The sequence below is a fragment of the Thermobia domestica genome, chromosome 10 (genome assembly GCF_964235325.1).
Source record: "Thermobia domestica chromosome 10, izTheDome1.hap1.1, whole genome shotgun sequence".
Lineage (NCBI taxonomy): Eukaryota > Metazoa > Arthropoda > Insecta > Zygentoma > Lepismatidae > Thermobia > Thermobia domestica.
Genome location: NC_137463.1, coordinates 154,768,368 through 154,785,434, shown reverse-complemented (window position 1 = coordinate 154,785,434; position 17,067 = coordinate 154,768,368). Strand labels below are relative to the sequence as shown.

Below are 17,067 nucleotides of genomic sequence, written 5' to 3'. Positions count from 1 at the left end.
ACCATTCAACATTGAGGGTAACAGTCACGTTGGCAGAGAAGTCATACATTTTATCTTCATACATGTACCTTTCGAGCCCCGGTTTCCTAGTGGCAATTGAAGTAAGCTCTTTTAACGTTAAGTACACTTCTTTTGCAAGTTGATCAAGACCAGACAATCAATAATACAAATTTGACAATGGAGTATTGTAATTCAAAGGTTGTCACATAAGCCGTACACCGGCACTCGATCTGACACAGTGGTACCTGTTTCGCGACTCGACTTGCCTGTGCTTTGAGCAGATTATGGTGTCCATAAATTAATTTCGTCAATGTCCTTGATTTTATTTGCCGGTTGCCGTGGTCGAGGGGCCTAAGAAATTAGGCTGGCAGTCACAAGACATGTCAATCACGGCTTTGAATTCCGTATAAGTGCTTTGTGTTGTCTTTTCACCATTCATTACATCGTCGTATGTTTCTATACGGGAGACAAGTTCAAAATAAGTAAATATACATATTAATATTTAACTGATAAATTTACTGTTTAGCCTGTTAACTGGGAAGTTTCCGAATGAGAAAATTGCATCTGAATGGAAAATAAATTTGTTAAAAATACATATTATGAAATGAAATGAAATCTTTGCGTCTCACGTTCCACGTTATGCCTAATACGATGCGTATAAATTCGTCACGCCAAATACGAATCTTAATTGTGATGAACGTAGTCGTCAGACTGCAAAATACAAGCGAAATTCTTATGACGAGTTAAATCGTCATTGACACTTAAGAGGTTGGGAAGAAATGTTTATTATTTTATTCAGTGTTCTAGTGAATAAAGTACAGACACGAAAACTTACTATAATTTTTAGTTTGTCGTTATCTTTGGTAGTTATCCTTTACATGGTGTTCCGTATTTCCTATACATATGATTATACAAAAGCTGTCAATCTGATCAGGTTCATATATGAAGGATGTAGCAATATAATAGTCTTGCATAATGATTCGATACGTTCATGTACTTTCGGAAGTAGGCCTACATGGTTTATTTCAGTTTTTGTTAAAACATAGATAGTTCATGAGGTGCTCACGAATATTGTACACTCGTTATTTAGAGTTTTCTACTACGTTTTTCTTTAAGGTGAGGAAGGAAGATGAGAAACCGAAACAAGTATGTCTTCCATGTGTATCCAAACTGGAAGTATGCAACGAATTACTAGAATTGTGTTTAGCAGCTGAATTCAAGTTCGAAAGTATACTTCAAGCAAGATTTCCACCTGGCAAAGACGTGGAAGGTGATGCAACTGAAGTCCAGGTGAGTTCGAGATAAAAGAGATTTTTAGCTCAAATTTAAACATGATTTCATCATGTTCTGTATTACTGTTACTTTATTTCTTTATCAGGAAATTTCAGATTTCGATTTAGATGTTGAATATATAGGATGGCCCAAAAGTACGTATACACCCCTGCATTGATCAAGTATAACATTCTAGGTCATAGGTTTATTTGCTTCGGCTCTTCTGAGCTTAAAAACATATTAAAACAAATAATAAAGAAACTAATTCTACCTGATGGACAACTATAAGAAATGATATAAAATGCAAGGAGCTGATCAGTATAGTACAGTATACCTACTTTTGGGCCATCCTATAGACTCCATTAATAAGAAATATGGATGCTGTGTTATGTACCTCCTGAGAGAGTATGTTATTGAAACCAATGAATTGGGAAGCGAATATAATGATAGTGTAGTAATCACTTCATAGTTATATAAATTTTACCCAGGATGAGAGAAAGTCTGTATTTTTAAAATTTTTTTGTTGATTATATTAAAAATTTCAACAATTAAAAAAAAAATTAAATCTACCATCGCATTTCTTCTTTCATAATACGAGTCGTAAACTGATAAACAAACAACTGAGAACTAGTAAAATGTAAACGATTTCTTCAATGGTTCCAACTTCCAATTGAGGTTGAATTTATCCTATTATCGTTAACCGATTTTTTAAAATTTATTTATCACGTTTAGGCATCTCGTTCAGGTCGGAATGCAAGGGAATGAGAAATGCACAAAAGAGTCTGCCAGGGACTCATTTGACCATCCTGGATTTCTGATACGGTTCGCGACAAAATGTTACAAAAAAGTTTTTAAGTCCAAATTACTAACAAACTGTTGCGCAGTGTGCTTATCCTCGATCGACTAACTGATTCTGGTATTCAGTCCAACTCGCCCTCCTCCTCCTCCTCCTTGTCTAGAGCAGTCTTTGTGACGTAATATACTCTTTTCATTCAGACGAAAAAAAAAAAAAAAAAAAGACCCGTGTTTACAAGCATTATAGCTCTAAAACCATCTCTTTCATTCGTTTGTTCTGAAATGCCATTTTAGAGCCTGAATAAAATAATTGTCACAAAATGTTCCATAGCTTCTTAAACGACTTTATTTGTATTCTTTCCCTTCTTCAAAGACTACATATTAGATCAAGCTAGGAAGATGCTCCTTGTGAAATCTATTTAAATTGTTAATTACGGAAGTAGGTTTTGTGCTTCCCAAAGTGTGTAATGTGGGCACAGAGCGCTAAAAACTACTGACAGAAAAATTATTAATTTTTTTTTTTTTCAATTGCAAGTAAGTGTTTCAGTGGCGTCAGGAGGAGGGCATAGCAGGAGGGTGTAATTTCCCCTCTCTTGAGTGTGATAAACGCACATTGTTTGATCAAATGTATAGTAAGACACTGATATAAAAAGTGAAACTTTTATATCGGCGGAGAATCCCTCTCACCCCTGAACAAAATATAAATGGTGCTGCTTTTAGGAACAAACCTATAGAGTTGCGATAGTACATTGCTAGAGCGCTTACAATTGGTTTCACGAGTCGAAGGTTTGATCCCAAGCCATGTGCACTCATAGTGGACTAAATTGAGAGAGAGATATTCAAATATGGAGACAGACAGGCAGGGCCCATTTAAGAGCAGTAAGGGCCGGGGGCTGAAGTATGATAGGGGGCCCTTCGTGAGTACTCATGTGAAAAACACGAAGATAATTTAACAGCCACACAAACATGTATAATACTTAACTCTAGTACCTAGGTATACTCTAGTTTGTATATTAGGTCGCATTTAAAAATGCAAATAATAGAAGAGAAAGACGCAATTTGTAATAATAATAATAATAATATAAACTTACCTTATCCTAGTTTCCATGAGCAGGAGCCAGGTCACATTATTGTTTCTATTGAGAGGAACTCGTCTTCCTTGATTTGTTCATTTTAATTACATACACATTAAAAGTAACTCTTAACACAGTTGCTGGCATTTCACCTTCTCGAGAAAAAAATATTTGGAACCATTAATTACATGTTAAATCACATATACTAAATTACATAAGAACACTTGCATTGTTTATGAACAAGTATGTTAAAATAAGCCTACTTTCATACACCGATTGCTTCTTTCTTGCTTTTGGTGCAGCAAACTTTGAAATTGTTTCAGAAAAGTCCAGTTTCCTTGTTGTGTCATGTTGTGATGATAGAATGAAAACAGCATTCAATTTATCATCCTTTAATGCAGTTCCTAGTGGATTTTTGATGAGTGACAATTTTGAAAATGCTCTTTCAGCCTCACAGCTAGAAATAGGGAGTTTAAATATAGGCGAAGAGCAATTAACATATTTGGAAAAACTGCAAATCATTGTTATACATATGTCTATGTATACCTTGTGCAGTCTTGTGCTTCAAGGTGCGCTTTCATCATATAGTTAGAGAAATAAGTGATTTTATCTTTTATATTTTCATTTTCCACGTCGTACTCGTAAACTGCAGTGAATTGTTGGACATCCTTTTCATGAGGTATTGCTATGCCTCATTTTGGAATAAAGTGGAAAATAAAACAGACGTCTTCATAAGTGGGAATTCTTCTCTTGATCTCGACAAGAAGCGTGTCGATAATAACGGTAAATGTGTCAACTTGGAACTTTTTCCTTCGCGTTAAATAGTTAAATAAATGCCATCATTACCATCAGGAAACCTTTTGGTTCTGCTTCTTTCAGGTGCATTGTTGCCATTTGTTACATTTTCTGTATATATCTGTAACACTTCTTCAGTTTTATCAAATTTGTCTCTTAGTGAGGATACGAAAGTTTGCAGACTTTTCATCAAATTAACTACTGCTATAATATCCAAACCAGGCTCTTGCAAATAGTTGCAAATAGTTACTGTTGTCGTTAAATCTTGTTAATATTCTGTGCTACAAAACAGCTAAGACATATCTTTCATCATCTTTCTGTGAAGATTATTAGCATCTCGTCGAGTGTCGGTGTGCTCTTCTTCATTCTTGCTTATTTCCTCAAGGATCTTCATTGTTGTTTGAAAATTTAAAACTAGAGCCTTACATGATTCAGCGTGGCTTGACCATCTAGTACCACTGAGTGATTTTAAGAAATCTATTGTTTTTATTTGATTTAAGTGCCGAACACAGCAAATTCCACTATTGTTTCATCGACCTTATCTCCACATAAGCATAACACGAACAATAAAGTTTTTTTTTTTTTTTCAATCACGAAAACAAAACTAATTTAATCTTAACCTGAAAACAAAAACAAAATTCAAAGAAAGCAAATTAAATGAGGAAGAATTGAACGGAGTATTCCTGAAAATACTTTTATTAGTATGTATATAACGTACTAAATCTTTGAAAGTTGATTAGGGTAGGAAACGTAATGTAAAATTTCCAATTATACAGGGGCCTCCTGAAGCTCGGGGCCCAATTTTGTGAAACTGAAGAAGGAAAGTTTCCGAACTGTGAGAATTACATCAGGCAATTATCGTATTAAGGAGGAGAACTCTATAGAGCATCAGAAGGTTGCGAAGGGAGAGAAAGATCTTAAGATCTGAGGAATTAATAATTTAAAAAATCTTCAGCTTCCGAGACGGGTTTCGAACCACGAACTGTGACTATCCATTCAGCCACGGAGAACTCGACGCAGTCATTAATATACTTTTTCTTTAGCTACGTTGATAAACTAATAGAATGGAATATTCCAAAAGTTGACTCGGGTACGCCGTTGACATTGACGCTGACCTGTTGTAGCTTAATTACAGGGTGCATAATGAACTTCCCCTTGTTCAGGAAACTTTTTAAGACAAGGCAGTAAAAGTTTGTTACTATTGTGTTCATTGAGTTATATTTGATAGAATTGTCTGATAAAGTAGTGCCAAATTCTCAGACACAAATTACCTTCTGCTAAGCTCCAGTTCTTTCAGGATTTATGGTATCTTTAGATACCATAGCGTAGTGTTGTCTTTGACCGCTTATTTAGATTCTATAACATGTACTAAAGCCAGTTTTTTTTTTATATATTTTATTATTTTTTTTATTGGTCAAGTCAAGGATGGACCAAAGAACACTCCAGAGGCGTTTTGGATCCGGATGGTGGGCGGAGCGGCATCACTCTTTTTTTAAAGACAAATTTCAAAAATTTTTCACACCTTTGGTTTTCAAGATACCAGAATCAAACTTTACATACGGATTGTGTGCACCTTTGGGTACTTTTTTTGAGATCCCTGCATGTACCCGGGGCCGGGCCCGACCCGACAGGCGCAAGTGTTCGGAGGGGGTGATTTTTTTTTCACAAAAAAATCCGATTTTTCCAGTTAAAGTGTAAGATACGAACATGTGTGTGGTATCGTTGGAAAAAGCTCGTTATACTGAAGAAAATGGCGTTTGAACCATGACTCTAGGTCAAATAGTAATGACGCAGTTAATTTTTGAAATATATATATATATTTAAAAAAAACGGGTCACTTTCAGACTTTCAAGTTTCTCCTGACTTACGTTTACAAGATAGAAGATTGAAATTTTGCACACCTATTATGTACATAACAACATACTTTGTTAAAAGAAAATCAGATCCCTACGTCAACCCACCGCCGGGCCAGAGGAACGCAAAAATTTCGAATATTTTTTCCGAAAAATCTACCGGTTTTTCCCGTTTCTGGTGTATATACTGACAAGCGAGTGGTACCGTTGGAAAGTATGCTCTATCCTGAAAAAAACGAGGTATGATAGCAGTAAGGAAGCAGTACCTGTTGATTGAAAGTTTAAAATTTACTTTAAAGAAAAAGAAGCTGAAATCCTAAAAGGGCGAGTGGAAAATTAAACAAATCGTCGTAAACATGCTACTTTTGAAAAGAAAAGGTTAAAAAAAAAAAGAAAGAAAAAGAAATGGAAATGCGCATAAGAGTGTCACTTGGATGTGAACCTTTAAAAAAATAGCACGTTTATGTCATTATGTATTAGATGAATGGTTAGTGTAAGGGACTCCTACGTGGATGATCCTAGGTTCGAACCCAACCGTTCTTTCTTTTAAGATACACTCATACTGTGCATTCCAGAAGTTCAGTTTTGAATCAAATGTAGTCGCTGCTAGTTTAAGGCGAAATTATTTTCAAATTTGAGATTTGTTATTACTAAGGCCGGGATTTATATGTAAAAACATATTTTTTTCCAAACACGTACAAGCCCAAAATGTGGTTTATTACCCCAATTAAGAGTCTGCAAATGTAAATTACAAATTTGATTTCACATAAAGATACGTATTTTCTGAAAAAAAGTTATGTAAAATAAATATTATGGACATTTTTGTAATAAAAATATTTTTAATGATTTTCCGTTATTTTATTCTAAATTTCACAACGAATTATTTATTTATTATTTTTTTTACTTTTTCTCGAAAGAAATAAACATCGGGAAGAGAGTAGGCTACATAAATATATCCACCATATTTACAAGCAATTTTTCACCTGCAGAAAAAGCGTCGTCATAAATCCTGCTTATCAACGCTAGAGTAACTTGTGCCAAACAAAGAGCTTCTGAAGGAGCGCTTTGTACTAAAGTGAACAAGTTAGTGTCAAATGGGGAAAAAAAAATCGTAAAATTGCCAACTAGAATTGAACTTTACAAAGACAAATCCCGATCTTTCACTTCCTCCAACACCCGGAATCACGCGGTGGGGTACCTGGCATAATGCAGTACTACATTATTTAGAGAATTTTGAAGCATTTGTACTTATAGTAACTAAACTAAACCCAGACAATGCTTTATCCATTGAAATTGTTCAAAATTTAGTAAAAGACAGTGACTTGGCTTTCATATCTGCCAATTTCGGTTTCTTGACTCACTCTATAAAGAAACTAGAAACTACGGGAGATTTATTGAGTACTTCGGTTAAAGAAGCACAGGAAATACAGTGCATTAAAAGAAAGCTGAATGTTTTTTCTGCTTCGAAAGCTGAAGTCGTAAGAAAAAAAAAAGGATTTGTATAAGAAAAACATTGGGTATCAAATCCTGTTTAAAACATCTGAAGTATTGGGAGACCAAAACACAAGTGAAGGTGATGGTCTGAATATTCGTGATATGCTCCTTTTCAAATACGCGAGATTAATATCGTGTGATGTAGAACGTTCCTTTTCTCAGTATAAGGCGTTATTCCGCAACAATGGGCATGGCTTTAGGATGGACAATTTGGAAAAGACGTTAGTTATTCACTGCAATGCCAATGAAATTTCAACATTTGAGGAATTGGAGTTATTGGTGAGTACCAACATTTATTTTTCTTACGTTGGGTGTTTCTCACACTTTTCCTTGTTATTTTTTGTTAAATATTTTTTTTTTAATTTTAGCAAATATTTTTTCATTTATAGCACATAAAAACTAAATATTTTACAGGTTTTAGCACATAAAAATCTGGGCCCTAATTATTACATGCTTTTCTTTAATTTGTGATGTTTCACCTTTGATATTAAATCTTACAACCTTAATTTAACTGATTTCCCTGCATCATATTATGATGAAGTTTTGCACACACGGGGGCGCGGTGGCTCAGTGGTAGAGCGTTCAACTTCGGTGCTTGGGGTCTCTGGTTCAATCCCAGCTCTCGCCGTATGGACTTTGTGGTGGACAAACACCGTACTCGTGGGTTTTCTCGGGGTTTTCCCGTTTCCTCCCACTTTCTTCATTCCACCATTTCACTCATCTCTCATCATCACCGTCTCCTTTAGCCTAACCGGCATAACCGTGGGACGTAAAACTTAAAGATTTCATTTCATTTTTTCATTTTTGTTTTGCACACCGACGACAGTCGGGCGGTAAGAAGTTCTATTGTTTTGTTATATATTTTTCTTTGATATTTTTTACTCAGAAAAAAACGTACAGTGGACCGTACGATTCAACATAAACTCTTGGAGGAATTTCAAACGAATTGAATATACATGTAAATTACCATCTGAAAAATATACTGGGGGGGGGGGACTGGAAAAATTTATAGAATACGAATGATATTAGTGTTGAATTCATAGTTTTCGGGGTCGAAGATGAATAGTGATAGTTCCGATCTGGTTAAGTCCAAGTTAAGGTTGGCATGGAGATCAGAGTGGAAAGGTGGCAGGCAAAAAGAATCGAAACGTCATATATTTGTGTCGAATGCATAGTTTTCAGGATCACTGATATAAATAGTGATATTACAGATGCGGTATATGTCCAATGTCGGCCTAAGTGACATGAGGGTCAGAGGGGAGAACCAGTGAAAATTTCGGAATAGTGCCTTTGCGGTGAGTTTCAGTACACTGAGAGTGAAAAGTGGTAATCCTCAAATACTGGTAGCACATCGGTGACAATCAGAGATATGACTTCTGGGGAATTGCCGTTACTCCAGGGATCACTCCCTAAAATCGTCACTGATTTGCAGGAGCATAGGCGGGGATTTATTTCAGGGATCGAAAGCTTTTTAAAGGGGTTCAAATTCAATATGAGGACATATTGTACTAAATTGCCTAACATAATCTCTAAAATCAGTTAAAATTTACAGAAAAGTGGTGATTTCGGGGGGCGGGAAAGGGGGGGAGGGGTATGATTGCCAGAACTTAAATCCTGAGTATGTCCCTTCAGGTCGGAATTGTCATCAGCTTCTCTTCAAATGTGTAAAACAAAAAATGTGAATAATAAATGTATAACATGAAATAAAATATAAATAGAAAATACAGTATATGTAAGTGGCATTGGTTACCCGCCTCGCTGGGTTTAAATAAAAGTTTTAAATGCTCAGCTCATGTGTTTGGTACCCGTGAAGTAGGCTTTTTTTGTTTTTGGTGACATGGATTTAAACGGCATCTGAAGTATCACTGTTCATCTCAGCGACCCCGAAAACAATGTACTCGACACTAATATCAGTTACTTTCAATCATTTTTATATCTCTCTCCCCCTTCTTCCTCCCCAAGACTTCCAATTTTACAGGAGCATATTCAGCAAGAACAGAAAGCGAGCTTCTTCCCGTGCTGCCCATGCTTACCTGTAATGGACCAGATTCTGAGCTTTTCGAAACTCCTCCAGCTGGTCCAGTAGCTGTCTGAAAGTCACAATGGGAAGACTTTATTTTCACCGCATAATTCATGACTTAGAAATTGACTACTGCGACGTTGAACTAATGAAAGAACAATTTAGTTGTCCATTTCATCATTCTTCTCTTCATTCCATGATGGCGGACATTTGATCAACCTTATTAACATATCCCATGCATTTGTTATAATCCAGAATTATTTTGGGCTTGAGGAAGTTGCCAGACTGATCACATTTTACAGAAGGTTGTGGTAGATGGATATTTATCAGCATATAGACTTCCTTTTTATCCTTCCAGCACATTGCGGTCGGTTCACCTCTCTGGAAGGAAACAACCTAGCCTCGCTTTAGTCTGTTACCTGAGACCAAAGTTAGGTGGCATTCCCTTCCGCTTAGAGTTGATTATCCCGCACTTCCGGATTCCCAATCCCTGTAATTGATCATACATTACAAGTGAACTGATAAAGTTGTCCAGAATCTTCGGAAGTTAGGTGATCAGACTAACACCTACTCAGTTACCCAAGCCCTAGTTGTGAGATTGGTAAGTAAGCTGCAAGGTTTTGGCCATAAAATCTTTTAAGTATGTCCAGTTTCATCAGTAGTTTGGAATATTTTGATTTCAAATCGCTTATGCTTCTTTGGAATATATGGCTTGTTTACAACCCTTTCTTATTGATCATGTCAAAGAAACGGCTGAATCTGCAGAGGTGTTCATATCCAGGGGGATTTTTGTCCAGATTTAGCGAGTAGCCCTCCAAGTGAAGATTATGAGAGAATAGAACAGGACCCATACTCGTGATTTTACCACGGAGAGTAATCGAATCCTGTCTTTCTCCAATAATTTTGAAGTTTGCTGCACCTAGAAGCGTCCATCGGCAAAAGCAATCCGAAAAAGACACACAGTTCTTCTAAGGATATGTGGGACGCTTCTCTTGGACCTGTTTTCTTGGACCTCGATAGTTTTCTGGAGTTTCTGATCAATGTTCAAGTTTGTTTGTTTATATACAGGCTTCAGGAACTGCATAGTGAAATATTGAAAAACAAATAAAGTGAGCGAAGTAGATTGCATTCTTTGATCTTGGGTGTTTTCCGAAATATTGGAACTCTAAGGCTCACACTATTCTGAGCACCTTGATCGATCTTCATCCAATTTCCAGCTTGAGCTGGCTCGCAATTGTTGATGGTTGGGCAAATTCATCAGAGTAGCTTTCACTTTACTCTTCAGACACTTGAACTGCTGCATCCTCATCATCCTCTTCCACCTTCATCACTGCTAGCATCATCCCCTATTAATTCCTCTTCTTCCTCATCGCCAAATACTTTGCCTCGTAATTCATTTGTTATTTCTGTGTCAAAATCTTCTAGAGCTTGAAGAATATTGGCTTGAGGACGAAGTGTTATTTTCACTTTCGAAAGATGTTATCGAACTATCGAACCAATAACTTCACTTAAACTATGCTAAATACCACACAAAACAAATAAAACAACTCTTTCGATATCCTTTGTAAAATATACATTATGCAAAAACACATCTTTTGAAACTCCACTTCTCACTAGTGTTAGAATGTCTGTCATTTAGCTTCCAGTTTTTTTCAATATTCATACAACTACCGACCACGAACAATAAAAATTCTCTTCTGAACGCGCTCCAAGAGTTTCAACCAAGTTTAAAAATAAATTTGATCTAGGTAGTAAAATAAAGGAACGACGCATGTGTTTGTCTACTAGGAAAATCTTATCTTTGACATTATCGCCCACATAGCTGAGGCACGTGACCATGGTTTTTCGCCTTGGGATCTCCTAAGACAGTGTAGAGTAAAACAAAAATCACTTTTATCAGGTGCAAACAATATGCCTTCGTCTCTTCACGTATGATGTCACACCCCCAACTTTTTTCATCGTGTTTCAAAACAGTCAGGTTATACGTAGTAACCCTTCAAAGAATAGCTAGAAGACTAAAGAGCTTCTAGTAATTAAAATAACTTCTATATTCAATTGAAAAAATACAAATGAAAGGGAGAGGAGGGGAAGCCAAGTAAATTTTTATATGTTTCGGAATGCATCATAAACCCTCAGAAATATGCATTCTGCTTACAACACTTGACGAAGTAATAGCGTCATAAAACAATCACTTGAGTCACATGGAATCAACATGCTTGTTCGCTCTTTATCTGTGGGGGGGCGCGGTGGCTCAGTGGTAGAACGTTCACCTCTGGTGCTTGAGGTCCCGGGTTCGATCCCAGCCCCCGCCAAGTGAACTTTGTGGTGGACAAACACCGTGCTCGTGGGTTTTCTCGGGGTTCTCCCGTTTCCTTCCACTTTATTCATTCCACCATTTCACTCATCTCTCATAATCACCGTCTCCTTTAGCCTAACCGGCATAACCGTGGGACGTAAAACTTAAAGATTTCATTTTCTTTATCTGTGACGTCATAGCCCCCTGTCTTCATACCTGGGCTACTCAAAAGCTTGTATATTTCAGTACCCTTTCCAAGAAGAGGAAGTAAAAAAAAATAATGGTATAGCTTCTATTGTCATTCAACATAAGACAAATGAAAGGAGAGGAAGGGCAAGGGGAAGAGGAGGAAAGGTTTGTGGAAAGCCATGTATTAATTTTCATATCGGACAGTCCATCACACAATCTTATAAACACGCAGAAAGATACATACATTTCACTGTAGGAGTTATGAAGTCACAAAACAGCAATGAAGTAAAAATAGTGAGGCAACAGAAATCCCCTTCCCCGTGTTAACCCCGCCCTACCAGTACTTGTACCACGGAGAAACCCATTACATTATATGCAGTTTTCCTTCCAGGAACAAACAGAACCAAAAAATGCAGATTTGGTGCATGTGTGGGCTTCTACAGTCTATCAATTAGAGGACTACCTCCCTCGTATCACTTTGGTACAGTTCGCGGCATACAAATTGTTACAAAAATTATAAGTCCAAATTAATAACAAACTCTTACTTCGTTTTCCTATGCATCCAGAAATACATGTCTCAATCGATTAGTTGCTTCTAGTACGATCCAACTTCAACTCCACCTCTCCTTGGCTAAAGCAGTGTGTGTGACGTAGTACACTCTTTCCATTCAGACGAAAAAAAAAAGAAAGAAAAGAAAAACAGGAATCAAGTTTACAATGTTATAGCTCTAAAACAGTCTTTTTCATTCGTTTGTTCTGAAATATCTTTTAAGAGCCTATTGTATTTTTAAAAAAGTCTCACAATCTTCCCATAGCCTCACTAATACCTTTAGTTTCATTCTTTCCCTTCTTTAGACTGCAAGCTAGTAAGATGCTCCCTAAGAAATCTATGGAAATTGCCAATAACGGCAGTAGGTTTTGTTCTTCCTAAAGTCTGTAATGCACGCACAGAGCTCTAAAATATCTACTGACAGAAATGAGTGTTATTCAATGATTCATTTCATTTCTTTTCAGTAATTGCAAGCAAATGTTCCAAGAGCGTCATTTGGGCACGACCGGAGGGTGTAATTTCCCCTCCCTTGAGCTTCATAAATACATATTGTTTGATCAAATGTATAGTAATACACTAATAAAAGAGTGAAAAATTTTTATCGGCGGAGACTCCCCCCTCCCCTTCCCGAATAAAATTTAAAATGACACTTATTTTAGCAACAAACCTATAGAGTTACAATAGCACATTGCTAGAGAGCTTACATGTGGTTTCAAGAGTCGAAGATTTGATCTCAAGCCATATGAGTTCCTCGGCGACATTGAAAGAGAGAGTGGGAGAGATTGAAATATGGAGACAGAAAGGAATGATTTATATACACAGATTTAGAACTGGGGAGAAATGATCGGACAGCATTCGTATTATGAAGCAAATTGTGATTTATGAAACAGAAAAAGGGAAGGTTTCGAACTGCGAAGATCACATTAGGCAGTTGTCGAATTAAGGTGGAGAACACTTTTGAGAGCATCAGATGATTACGAATGGAGAGAAAGATCTTGAGAACTGAGGAATTAAGAATTTAAAAAATCTGAAACTTCCGAGACGGGTTTCAAACCGCGAACCTTGTAGTTATCGAACCATGACTTTATCCATTCTGCTACGGAGAACTCTGTACTCATGAACATACGTTTCCATTAGCTACGTTGAAAGCTAACTTAATGGGATACCCCAAAAGTTGACTTGGTGGATGCGCCGTCCGATAAGATATAAACCTGTTGTAACTTAGTTACAATGTGCATAATGAACTTCTAGTTCAGAACACTTTATAGGGCAGTAAAATTTGTTACTATTGTGTTAATTAGGTGATATTTGATAGAACCATCTGATAAAGTAGTGCCAAACCCTGTGCGTCATTGTCTGTTAGGTGAATGGTTAATGTAAGTTACTCCTACGTGTATGGTCCACGCTTCGAATCAAGACCATTGTTATTGATTATTTCTTTGAGCTACGCTCATACTGTGCATTTCACAAGTTCAATTTTGAAGTATTGTAGTCACAGCTAGTTTAATTCGAAATTATTTTCAAGTATGACATTTGTTATTACATGCGTTTCTTTAACTTGCGATGTTTCAAACTTGATATTAAATCTTACAACATTAATGCAACTCATTTCCCTACGGCATATCATCATGAATGTTTGCACAACGACAGTCAGGCGTTAATACAAAATTCAGTTCTTACTGTAATGTATGTATATATATTTAGAAAGTTTGACTCAGAAGAAAATGTAGAGTGCAACATTGACTCTTGGAGTAATTTCAAACGAATTTACTATACGTATATATTACCATCTCAACAATCTACTGTGGGGGCTAAGACATTGAAACCATGCCGTTAAGGGAAAGGGATTATAAGTGAAAAAATTAATATAATACGAAAAATATTGGTGTCAAATTCATAGTTTTCTGGTTTGAGGAGATAAATAGTGGCTACCACATGGCACTCCTGACTTGTTTATAGCCTTGCATAATTGGAAAATTGTTTTAAAAATATATTTTACATTCAAGTATGATTGTTATGTTAAATAAAAAGCTTATCCTTCAACATTATGTTTTATAATTATTTTCTACTGTATTTCTTATTTATAATAACATATTTTCTATACATATTGTATTTTATGTTATACGTTTCTTAATTACATTTTACGTCTTAAATTTGAAGAGGAGCTTATGACAATTCAAAGCAGCAGAGACATACACAGAATGCAGGCGTTAACAATCCAGAGCCCCTGCCCCATGAAATAACTACTTTCCTGTAAATTATACCTAATTTTAGAGATGATGATAGACATTTTAGTAAAACATGCCCTCAAAAAGCCTTGTCTACGCCCCTGCGAAACAGTGAAAATTTTAGAGAGTGAGCAGTTAGTAATGTTTCTCCAGAAGTTATATCTCCGATAATTCCGATTTTGATATCAGTATTTGTGCATTATTACTTTTCACCCGCAGTGTATTAAAACTCACTAAAAAGGTACTGTTCTGAAGTCTTCACTGGTTTCCCCTATGACCTCATGCCAATAGGGTCAACCTTGGACATATCCACATCTGAAATATCATCTTTTATGCCAGTAATCCCGAAAACTATTCATTCGACACAAATATAGGATATTTTCGATTCTTTTTGCCTGTCACTCTCCCATTGTCAATTCCATGCCAACCAAGGCTTGATTTGGACTTAACGCAACATCCACAGTGTCACTATTCATCTTTGCACATGAATTCGACACTAATATCGTTCGTATTTGACGTCCTTTACATGTCATGTTCACCTCTTGGTAGGGGTGGTTTCAGTGTCTCGCCCCCATAACTATGGAGAAATTTCATCCAACGTAAGTATAATTATAAATTACCATTTGAAAAATAACTGTACAGGTGATCTTTTTCGGAGAGAAATTCGTTAACTACTTTTTCGATATCAATGTATTGCCTTTTTTAAAGTAAGATCCTATACTCAAAATCAAATCATGTCTTTCAAAGCTCTAATGGAAAATGAAACGAATCGTCGTATACATGTTACGTTTTTGAAGAGAAAAAGAGCAAAACATTGATTGCACAAACGTATAATGGTATCATTTGCATGCAAATTTATAACTTATAAAACGTGTTGGCTTGTTAGATGAGGGGTTAGTAAACGGGATTCTACTGCTGGTGGTCCTGCCTTCGAATCTCGTCCATTCTTTCGTTTTTCCTTTAGCTACACTGTGTTTGTGCATTCCAGATCTTCAAGCTTGAACCAAATCTAATACCAGTTAGTGAATTAAAAGTAGCTGACATTATTTTCAAATACGAGACGTTATTACATGCTTTTCATTAGCTTACAGTACTCAACTTTGATATAAACTCTTCCAGCCTTCATTTAACTCATTGCTTCACGTGTTTTGTTACAAAATTCATTAATCGTGACGGAAAAATTGCTTTACCAGTTAATGGTGACTGCTTTGAAAGCAAGTGCAAAATATGAAAATTAAATGTCATATCTGTAGTTTCGTGTGGAGAAGAAACAAACTTGTGAACCAAAGGTTTAAGAACAACTCAAGTTAATAATATAAACCTTGCCGATGATTATTCACTTACATCATCAGAAAAGAAATACGAAAGACGTTCTGAAACGAAGAAATATAACGTACAACTTTGCAAACGGAGGCAAAGAAACCTAACGTAACAAGACTAAAGACGAATCGTTTACGGCGTAGTGATCGTGGTTGAGTGGTCAAGGCGCTGGATCAGTAATCTGGAGATTTGTGGTTCGAATGCGCGTCGGGCTTTTTTTTTTATTTTATTACTTTACTTTAGGATTTTTGATGGCGATTGATCCACGATGAAACACGTTTTATTATATTATATTCAGATATTTGAATACTCGGATGCTTCAATACTTGAACTATCAAATCTTCAGGGATAATAATAGTAATAATACTTATTATTATCTCGTAGAAGATTAAAAGCTAGGAGCTAATTATCGCTCAGGTCATACTGTTACAAGCAGAAACGTGACATTTGGCAAGAATATTTCTATTTTGTTTAGTGTTGCCCACGAGAAGAGAAATTTCTCATCTTGTTTCTGAAACAAACAGAATAACATAAGAATTAACATTTTACATTCGAGACGGGATAAGGGTAACTCAAATTATCATGTCGCTTTGGAGATGAAAATCGAGACGAGACGAAAAGTATCGTAAACATTTCTCGTCTTGTTACGATTCTCGAAATAGTGCATGTCCATTGTTTAAGTAACAATTGCTCTGTAGGCGGAATCTTATAAACTTTTTGTTACTTTGTATTTTACAGCTCATTGAATTATGGTCTGTGTAGGTATTTTTTTTAGCAAAGCTTTAATACTTACCTCTGCATATCCTAAAAATTAGTATATTATATGCCTTACTGTTGAGTGATATTCAATTATTTCTATAACAGTTATTTTTCTTAAAACATACAGTAGAACACTTTCTACATGAAACGTTAGTGGAAAGCTTTTGTTTAAAATGTGGGTAGCTGCAGAGGTGTATCTTGAAGGTACAGAAACCCTTCTCCGAAATCCCTACGTTTAAGTAAGTTTTTCCAAATTTTAGGCCTACTTTAAAACATTATTATTATTATTATTATTATTATTATTATTATTATTATTATTATTATTATTATTACTGAATATTTGAGACCTAAATATTACGTCCTATTCCAATGCAACTAAGCATACTGAAGTTAAGAAAAATCAAAAGAAATATGTTTAACCCT

The 17,067-nt window shown here is 36.0% G+C and overlaps 1 protein-coding gene across 1 annotated transcript in view; it reads left to right on the top strand.

Moving 5' to 3' along the window:
* Positions 1–17,067, top strand: part of LOC145662783 (uncharacterized) — a 67,298-nt gene that overhangs the window by 32,182 nt on the left and 18,049 nt on the right. The window contains exon 2 of the mRNA XM_081728658.1: positions 1,117–1,290. Within this exon, the coding sequence (XP_081584784.1) occupies positions 1,117–1,290 (174 nt within the window). The remainder of the gene's footprint in view (positions 1–1,116; positions 1,291–17,067) is intronic.